This window comes from Orycteropus afer, unplaced genomic scaffold (genome assembly GCF_000298275.1).
Source record: "Orycteropus afer afer isolate SDZICR_OR568_19922 unplaced genomic scaffold, OryAfe1.0 scaffold00086, whole genome shotgun sequence".
NCBI lineage: Eukaryota > Metazoa > Chordata > Mammalia > Tubulidentata > Orycteropodidae > Orycteropus > Orycteropus afer.
In genome coordinates, this window is record NW_006921673.1 from 964,432 (window position 1) to 974,917 (window position 10,486).

Here is a 10,486-nt window from a genome sequence, read left to right on the forward strand (position 1 = left end):
AGGAGTGGCTGGTGGGTTTGAACCGCCAGCCTTCTGGTGAGCAGTCAAGTGCCTTAGGCACTATGCTACCAGAGCTATATCTGGTAAAAAGGACTTGTGTCTAGAATAAAGAACTCTTACTATTCAACATAAAAGGACAAATAACCCAATTTAAAAATAGGTAAAAGATCTGAACAGACATTTTCCCAAAGAAAATATAAAAATGTCCAATAAACACATGAAAATATGCTCAACATCATTAGTCATCAGAGAAATGCAAATAAAAACCACAATGAAATACTTCACCTCAGCAGGACGGCTAGAATCAAAACCATAATAACAACCGTTGGAGAGGATGCAAATGAATTGGAACACCCATACACTGCTGGTGGGAATGTAAATTGGTGCAGCCACTTTGGAACACAGTCTGCAGTTGCTCAAATGGTTAAACATTGTTCCTATAAAACAAAACAAAAAAACTCACTGCCATCAAATCAATTCCAACTCATAGCTACCCTATAGGACAGGGTAGAACAAGCCCATATGCTTTCCAAAGCTGCAAATCTTTACAGAAGCAAACTACCACATCTTTCTCCCACAGAGCCTCTGGTAGGTTTGAACTATTGACCTTTTGCTTAACAGCTAAGTGCTGTAACCACTGCGACACAAGGGCTCCATAGAGTTACTATATGACCCAGTAATCCCATTCCTAGGTATATATCCAAGAGAAATGAAAATACACTTCCACTCAAACACTTGCAAATGAATGTTTTCAGCAGTATTATAATATCTGAAAGGTGGAAACAACCCAAATGGGTAGATAAAATATGGTATACCCACACAATAGAGTATGTTCTGGTTACTTAGTGCCACTCTGACAAGAAAACACTGCAAATGAGATGGCCTTAACAAACAGGAGTTTATTCTTACAATTTGGAGGCTTTTAGTCCAAATTCAAAGTGCCAGGCTCTAGGGGCTGGGTGAAAGCCCCTCAACCTTGAGATCCAGCTCTGCCTCCTGCTCCCGGCCACTGGAGCTAGAGGCATTTCTTCACTCAGACAGCTGCTGGCTGCTGAGGCTGAGAAGGCCCAAGCTTGACAAGTAAAAAGGCACAGTCCCGATATTACCAATCCACACGGCAGGCCATTAACTTAAGTTCATTGTAAGTCTCAAGGTCGGCAGAGCATAGCAGGCTACTGAGCAATGACACAGCTACATGCAGGGTCCAAACACGCCATAGGCTAGAGACCATTCTCAAAGCTTCTCCTTATATACAGGAAGCAGACACACACCCAAAGGCAGCTACTCAGCTGCTCCCAGTAGATTTCACCATGGAGTTGATTATCAGTCTCATCATGGGGAATACTACATCCAGCTGCCTAGCCACTCAACCAGGCCTAGCCAAGCTGACTTACAAACATAACCATCACAGAGTATTATTTGGCCACAAAAAGGAATGAAGTGTTGATAACACACTACAATATGGATGAACCTTGAAAACATTATGCTGAGTGAAATAAGCCAGTCACAAAAGACAACATATTATATAATTCCATTGATATGAAATGTGTAGAACAAGCAAACACCTAAAGTGAGAAAGTAGATTAGTTGTTGCTCAAAGATGGAGGTGGTAGAGGTGTGGGGGTGTTAGTTAAAGGGTATGAGTTTCTTTTTGAAGTATAACAATGTTCTAAATGTGTAATAGTTGCACATACCTGCACATATACTAAACACCATTGAATTGTACAACTTAAAAGGGAGAATTGTATGGTTAATTATATCTCAATAAGGCCGTTAAAAGAAAGAAAAAGAGTAGGACAGACTTCCCAAAGGACAGACTTTTCAACAAATGCAAATATTTGTGTCTAATGAGGGAAGTCTATTTGGCACATCTAAGAAGGCTTCTGAAAAGTCCACAAGCAAAAGTCTTATGGCATCCCTTGTCCACTAGGCAACTCTCCCTTCTACTGGTATTTCCTGTTCTTCATAACATTCATACATATACAGGATATTTTAAAATGGCCTAACACTTTCAAAAATGTATTATTCAAAAATTTATTCTTTGGTGAGGATGTGCCAAAAAAAAAAAAACTCACTGCCTTGGAGTCAATCCTGACTCATAGTGACCCGTTTTGGGTTTCTGAGGCAATATCACTATGAACATAGATTACCCAAACTTCCTTCTGAGGAGTGGCTGGTGGGTTTGAACCGCCAGCTTTCTGGTTAGCAGTCAAATGCTATAGGCACTATGCTACCAGAGCTCCTAGAGGATATGCCAAGAACCTCAAATTTGCACCACATCTCCTCTAAGGCTGAATTTCAAGTATCTCTGATGATATGGAGGGCCTGAGTACATTAGACAACCAAATTGATATGTGCTATACAATATGAAAGGGGCATACGGAGCATTTGTTAACATTGAATAACTGCATTGTTTCTTTAGAATTTATAAATTTTAATTACATGTTCATATATAACCTACTTACTGACCAAAAAAATAATTTGTAAAGTATTCTTTTAATCACCCTGTTTATATATGTATTCAATCTGACAGCAACTAACAGCAATAATACATGTATTTATTTATTTATTTATGTTTTAAGTTGATGTTAGAGGTGGAGCTGAAGCCCAGGGTCAAGGAGCTTTCACCAAGCCCCTACAACCTGGCACTTTGAACTTGGACTTCTAGCATCCTAAATTGTAAGAGAATAACAAATTAATTAGTTAATAACAAATTCAACCTGTAGGTGAAACACAAATGTACAATGGACTTAATTATTTCTGAATAAGCAAGGGGGTGGATGGGAGAGTTGAAGAGAGAGGTAGATATATACACACATTCACACATTGAAACACTTTATTTTTCTTTCATCAGACTAACCATCTCCTAAAGCCATGGGAAATCACAGTGCTTTGGTATCTGGAGAGAGGAGAATGCAAAGGTATATCTGCAAGTTTTGTTTCTGGTGGGACTTTCCCCAAAACAGCCTTACGATCTTCCCCATGGCAAAGCCTTTCACTGTGATTCAGAAACAGAGAGTCTTCCAAAGGGCCAGTGTCAATCCCGCACGCTTTTGCATGCTAAAAGAGAGAGAGAGAGAGAAAAAAAACTTCTGTTGTATAGCACATCAGACATCACTTTCTTGATAGGTTAAAGTGGGAGGTTTTCTACCCATTCCTGTTTAGAAGGAAGGTCTAGTAGACAGAACAATACCCCCTTTTCAAAGCTGATGCTCTGTTGCCTGTGCTACCCAACTTCAGGAAGATAAACTTGGAGTCAGATTGTGGAACTCTAGCTGTACAATTTATCATAGGGCCTTGTACAAGTCATTTACCCTCAAGAGATTCAGTTTGCTTGAATATAAAATATGAATAATAAAGGATTCCTTGAAGATTGAATAAAGCATGTGAATTTAAAAAAGTTTTTGTTAACTATTAAGTATTAAATAGTATTAAAACTATTACTTATTAAATATGATGTTATTACAGCTGCTGCTGGATAAATAATAGCTCAGAAACCCAAGGAGAGGTAGCTAAGAGTTGGGTCCGACTCAAAAGCACATAACAACAACAACAACAATATTTGAGGTTACTGACTGAAGCATATATTTATTTCTGGTCTTGGGTGCAGATTTACGCTGTGTTTTCACATATAGTTATGACACCTCCCACAAGAAAAATGGTGAAGGGAAAGAGAAAGAAAAACATTTACTCAATGTGCTCACTTTGTTTGATTGTTTAATTCTCGTGATATCTCTGTAAGGTAGAATGTTCTATATGCCAGTCATTAATTTTGTATATGTATATACTTTTTATTGTGATTTGAAAGAAAGTTTACAAAGCAAATTGGTTTTCCACTCAATAATTTGTGCACATTGTTTCCTGATATTGAATGCATTCTCTGCAATGTAACAGCACTCTTCCCACTTCCTCCTTGTGTTTTCCATTTTCATTCATCCCTCATATCCCTTCCTGCCTTCCTAAGCTTTATCCCTGGGCAAGCACTGCCCTTTTGATCTCAAATGGTTGATTGTTTTAAGGAGTGTGTACCTCACTAGTATTTTTGTTCACCTTCTAGACCTGTCTATTGTTTGGTTGAAAGTTGAGTCACGGAGGTGAGTGCAGTTCCAGGTCTGGATGGTGACTAAAGGTCACAGTCTCAGGAGTTCCACCAGTCTCTATCAGACCAGTAAGCCTTATCTTATTGAGTTTTGTTCCACGATTTTCGCCTACTCTACCCAGGACTTCCTGTTGTGATTCCTTTCAGGGCAGTTGGGTAACATCTAGTTCTGATCTCAACGGTGAGGAGGCTGAAGCTTGAATGGTCCTTTAGTCCATTGGAATATTTGTTGTTAACTTGCATCTTTGATTTTCTCCACTCTTCTTTGCTTCAGACAGGAGGAGACCAACAGTTACACCTTAGATGACTGTTCAAATTGTATGCATTTTAATAGCAAACTTACAGGAACAGCACAGATGACAAACAACATTAAAAACATGTAGTTCCAATTAGAACAACCAGAAAAGCATAGTGAATGGATGGAACCTACTCTATGATAAGAATGCTGCACCACCTAGTTGCTGTCAATGAGAAATCTTTTTTTTTTAATCCAAATGTTGCCATTGTCTAGAAAAATTTAACAGTTTTTTAAATTTATAATTGCTATAAAATGGAATTGCTGAAACTTGTTCACTGAAAGATTTTGATTTACATTAATGTTTTTATGTCCCTATATTTATATTAAAAATTAACACAAAAATGAAAATAGGAAAACTGCCAATATCTAATTTCTGTCCCATTTTCCATTCACAATCATACACTTAGATGTCTTTTGACTGCATGAAAAAAAAAAATCTAACATTCAGTACTACCAATAAAGGATGAATTTTCATTTTTTTAAAGAATGAAATGCTCCCCATCATAGTGGATTCTTAAGCACATTTCCTACCTATGTGGCAAGCTAACTGGATGTCTTTTGGTATAATTGTTACATATTGGACATGGTTAACACACAGATTATTGTTTTAAAAAGGCCAGTCAGATAGGCCTCACTTGCCTCCTGCAAAGTACCCATAACTATACTTTGCAAATGCAGATCTGTTTTGAAGTCCTGAGCAATTTCTCACACCACATGCTAGAAGGGAAGTGAATTAGATCTCTGAAAATGTCTAATTTTATAGAGTGAAACAGTACCAGGCTTGTAATGATGAGGTTCTTTCAGCCCTCCAGTAGAGGGCATCCTCTTGTGGGTGGCTTTTGTAGCCATTTTCCTCCTGAGTGCTTTACCACCACTTAATTTACAGGCAGTTGGCTTTTTACAAGCCATGGTATAGAGATCTCCTCACTAACTCCCCATCCTCTTTGCCTGGAGCTCAGAGAGCTAGAGATGTCCCTAATGTCATATCATATATTAAAAAAATTAGGAACATAAATGGTGGCTATACACGGGGACCTCACCAGATAGAATACACAGGACAAACTGACTATATCTGTGGAAAGAGACAATGGAGAAGCTCAATGTCTTCAGCCAAAGCAAGGCCAGGAGCTGACTATGAAACAGGCCATCAATTGCTCATATCCAAGTTCAAGTTGAAGCTGAAGGCAATTAAAACAAATCCATGAGAGCCAAAACATGACCTTGATTATATCCACCTGAATTTAGAGATCATCTGAAGCATAGATACTATGCATTGAACACCAGTGAACAAAAACCAACAAATTGTGGGTATTTCAAGAATACCGTAAATGAAGAATGCAAATAGTTATTAGAAAGACAGGAAAGGAAAAGAAGACCAAAATGGACTTCAGAAGAGACTCTGAAACTTGCTCTTGAATGGAGAGTAGCTAAAGCAAATGGAAGAAATGACAAGATGAAAGAGCTGAACAGTAGATTTTGAAGAGCAGTTCTAGAAGACAAAGTCAATTATTATAATGAAATGTGCAAAGACCTGGAGTTAGAAAACCAAAAGGGAAGAACACTTTTGGCATTTCTCAAGCTGAAAGAACTGAAGAAAAAAATCAAGGCTTGAATGGAAACACTGAAAGATTCTGTGGGCAAAATACTGAATGATGCAAGAAACATCAAAAGAAGACGGAAGGAATACAGATCACTGTACAAAAATGAATTGGTCGATGTTCATCTATTTCAGAAGGTGGCATATGGTCAAGAACTAACGTTATTGAAGAAAGCAGTCGAAGCTGCACTGAAGGAATTGGTGGAAAAAAAAAAAAAAGGCTCAAGGAATTGACAGAATACCCACTGAGATGTTAAAACAAATAGATGCCTCACTGGAGGCACTTACTTGTCTGTACCAAGAAATCTGGAAGACAGCTACCTGGCCAACTGACTGGAAGAGATTGGTATTTGTGCTCATTTCAAAGAAAGGTGATCCCATAGAATGTGGATATTAATGAACAATATCATTAGCATCATACACAAGTTAAATTTTGCTGAAGATAATTCAAAAACTGGTGAAGCAGTATATTGACAGGGAACTTCCAGAAATGCAAGCTGGATTCAGAAGAGGGCATGGAATAAGGAATATCATTACTGATGTCAAATGGAGCAAAGAATACCAGAAAGATATTTCCTTGTGTTTTATTGACTATACAAAAGTATCTGACTGTGTGGATCATAACAAATTATGGATAACATTGAGAAGAACTGGAATTCCAAAATACTTAATTGTATTCATGAGGAACTTATATATATAGACCAGAAGGCTGTCATTTGAACACAACAAGGGCATACTGCATGGTTTAAAATCAGGAAGGATGTGCGTCAGGATTACGTGCTTTCACCATACATATTCACTCTGTGTGCTGAGCAACTAATCCACAAAACTGGAGTACACGGCTTCAGGATTGGAAAAAGACTCATTAACAACCTGAGATATGCAGACAACACAACCTTGCTTGCTGAAAGTGAAGATGACTTGAAACACTTACTGATGAAGATTAAAGACCATAGTCTGCAGTGTGGATTACAACTCAATATAAAGAAGATGAAAATCCTCACAACTGGACCAATAAGCAACATCACAATAAATGGAGAAAAGATTGAAGTTGTCAAGATTTCATATTACTTGGTTCCACAACCAACACCAATGGAAGCAGCAGTCAAGGAATCAGGTGACTTATTGCACTGGGCAAATCTGCTGCAAAAGACCTCTTTAAAGTGCTGCAGAACAAAGATGTCTCTTGAAGACTAAGCCATGCCATGGTGTTTTCAATCACCTCATATGCATGTGAAAGCTGGACAATAAATAAGGAAGACTGAAAAAGAGTATATGTTTTTGAGTTGTAGCGCTGAGAAGAATATTGAAAGTACCATGGACTGCCAGAAGAATGAACAAATCTGTCCTGCAAAAAGTACAGCTGAAATACTCCTTAGAAGCAAGAATGGCCAGACTTCATTTCACATACTTTAGTCATGTTGTCAGAAGGGACCGTTCCCTGGAGAAGGATATCATGCTTGGTAAAGTGGAGGGTCAGCAAAAAATGGGAAAGACCCTAAAGAAGATGGATTGACAAAGTGGCTGCAATAATGGGCCCAGGTATAGCAAGGATTGTGAGGATAGTGTACGATCAGGCATTGTTTTGTTCTGTTGGACATAGGGTCACTATGAGTCAGAGCCAACTTGACAGCACCTAACAACAACAACATGGTAGTTCCATTTTTAGTTTTGTGAGGAACTACCTACCACACTGTTTTCCACAATGGCTGTACGATTTTGCATTCCCACCTGCACTGGATAAGGATTCCAGTTTCCCTAAATCCTTGCCAATATATATACATATAGATTTATCTTAGCCATCCTAGTGGGAGTAAAATGAGCGTATTCTTATTCAGTATTGTTTAACCATTTGAAATTTGTAAATCAGTTATACAAGCACATTTCTTACTAAGCATCATAACTTGAAATCTTTTTTTTTATTTTCCAATGTTGCTTCATGCATATTCCTAACTTCAATGATCACAAACTGCACAAAAGAATGCTCTAAAGAGCCTCATTCATCCGAGACTATAGCCCTGAGATAATATTTAAACCTTAAACCAAATATACCCCCTGAAGTCATCTTAAAACCAAACAATAGTTTAGCTTAACTATTAAAAATGTCTGTCTTGAGTATTATGCTTTTTTTAGAATTATCTATATGGGATCAAATTGACAAGAGTAACTCAAAAGATTAGATAGCAACCCCAGAAGACAGTAAGTTTATCTTAGTAAGAATGGAACAATTTAGAAAAGGAAGGTGAGAATGGCTGCACAATTTGAAGAATGTAATCAGTGTCACTAAATTGCACATGTAGAAACTATTGAATTGGTCTGTTTTCCTGTGTATGTTCTCAACAACAACAAAATAAATAAAATTTAGGAAAAAATAAAAAATATATATTAAAAAAAATCTTGACTCCATATCCCAAAAAACAATTCTGAGTAGAGGAATGGTCTATGTTTACTGACATAACAAGAAAAGGAGAGAAAAATACTGTATAAAAGCATTCAAATTATTAAGAAGTCTGGATTCCATGGAAATTTGAACTTCTGTTGTTTCCCACTTTTCATCAAGAATCTTCTATAGAATCAAGATATTCAGTAGGTAGCCAGGCCTGGCACCATCCAGTTCTTCTGCTCTCAAGGCAAAGGAGTAATTGTTTTGACTATGTTGATTGGAGGCAATCAGCCACACATTCCATGTCCTTCTCCTATGCTTGACTCTCCTGCTGCTGCTGCTCCAGGCAAATAGAGACCACATGTTGTACCTGGATGGCCACTTGCAAGCTTTTAAGACCCCAGGCACTAAGCAGCGAACTTGTTTGTGGTATGATATTTTCTACTCAGCTGTATGTCTATTCCAGGAATCTGCTGTGATCCCCACGCTAGGAACTGGCTCACCTAGGGCCACTTGGAAGTGCCAGACAGTATCCTGCACCACTGTCTTTGAGTAGAAGACACAGGTACCAATCGGCTGCATACTGGAACCCACTGAGTGATGCTTGTTTGGTTCCTAAGGACTCTCACCAGCAACATCATATTCTTCAACCCATAACTTGGAATCTCTTATAGTCTGATTATTTCTATATCTTATAATTACCTTTAAATAAACATTTAACCTTTTCTTGAAAAAGGTGAATCTGAATTTGGAGAATGTTTTGAAACTGACTAAGAGTGCTGAATGGGCAATGAATCCTATCTGTAAATCTAACCATGGTTCCCATGCCTCTCTAATTACACAGGCAGTACAAGTTTAAAAATGCACGCTCTGTTCTGTAGATTTAATTTTCATGGTGCCTGCTTCTGATTGAGCTGTTTACCAACATTCGGTGTAAGTTGGCATGATGTAGAGAAAAAGGTGACCTATAGTTCTGAAAACCTTTGGAAATTTATTTTAAGTTTATAATTTGGTTATTTGGATATGACAGTGCTATTTAACTTTTGCTTGAAAGTAAATCAAAATAGCTTCTGTATATTTATGTCTATTTATAGATACATTAAATGGTATAGGCTTTTTCTTGAATATTTATGGTAACATACCTTCATATTCATATTCCTGAATTTCATGTTTTCCTTCCAAGGCATAACATAACGACTTGGAATTATCCCTTGTTTTAAGGAAAATTGCGGCAAATGAACATCGATAAACCTGAAGATGAGGAAAGTAGTAAGAAAGTTTATCTTGTGAGCAGAATAAAATTGTTTTAGTATTGTTCTAGGGAATGGAGGCAGTTTTGTTGTGTCCCTGATGTTTGGGTTCCACTGAAGCTATAGGACAGAGTACTGTGCCAGCATTTGAAGCTTTCCTGATAGAAAATCAACCCAGTAAATCCCAGGTATAACAAGATCAAGATCAAGGGCTGGGTACCTCCAACTATATGCTGTCCTTTACAATTTGCCCACAATGTTTATTTCAACCTTATTTTAAGGGAGGAAGCAGCGTATCACACTGTGGGTAAGGCCTACATTTGCCTAAAGTGATCTCTGGCTGTAAAACAAGAAAAAAAAAAAGAAAAAGAAAAATTGGTAATGGAATTCAGTATATGCTGCACACTCAGGTCACACTTGCTTTCCTTAGTCACTTAAGCTTCCCTCTGGAATGTAATCTTACCATATGGGATGCCAAGGGGAAGTACAAAATTTATTGTACTTATCTGGTAAGTTCCCAGATTGCAAAAAACCCAGAACCCTTAAATCCTTAAACTTATTTAAAATCCTCACTTATAAGGCTTCTTATATGAACTCTCAACAGAGCTGCTGTTCTTGAGTTTAGGTAAAGATGGACAAGTGTCTTTTCCTGAAGGCATAACTGCAGCAATGACAGAATTCTCATCTAGAACTTCTAATTATGACACTACTGTCTCTAATGGAATGTTTTGCTAACTTCATAGCAACCCTTAGCAGTTAAAATGCCAAGCTCAAAGTTATTTTCAGTGGTTTTGTTTTCTCTCTTCTAGAGTAGCTCATCATTCTTATGAACAATTTTTCACTGGGGATAGTTGCAGGT

At 37.7% G+C, this 10,486-nt stretch overlaps 1 protein-coding gene across 1 annotated transcript; it reads right to left on the reverse strand.

The window, feature by feature from the left end:
• Positions 1-2,850: 2,850 nt before the first annotated feature.
• TEX43 (testis expressed 43) lies at positions 2,851-10,286 on the reverse strand. Its single transcript, XM_007942214.1, has 3 exons — positions 10,201-10,286; positions 9,520-9,628; positions 2,851-3,060 (listed from the first exon to the last, which is right to left on the reverse strand). Exons 1-3 carry the CDS (start codon positions 10,284-10,286, stop codon positions 2,851-2,853), a joined length of 405 nt encoding a protein of 134 aa, XP_007940405.1.
• Positions 10,287-10,486: the final 200 nt, after the last annotated feature.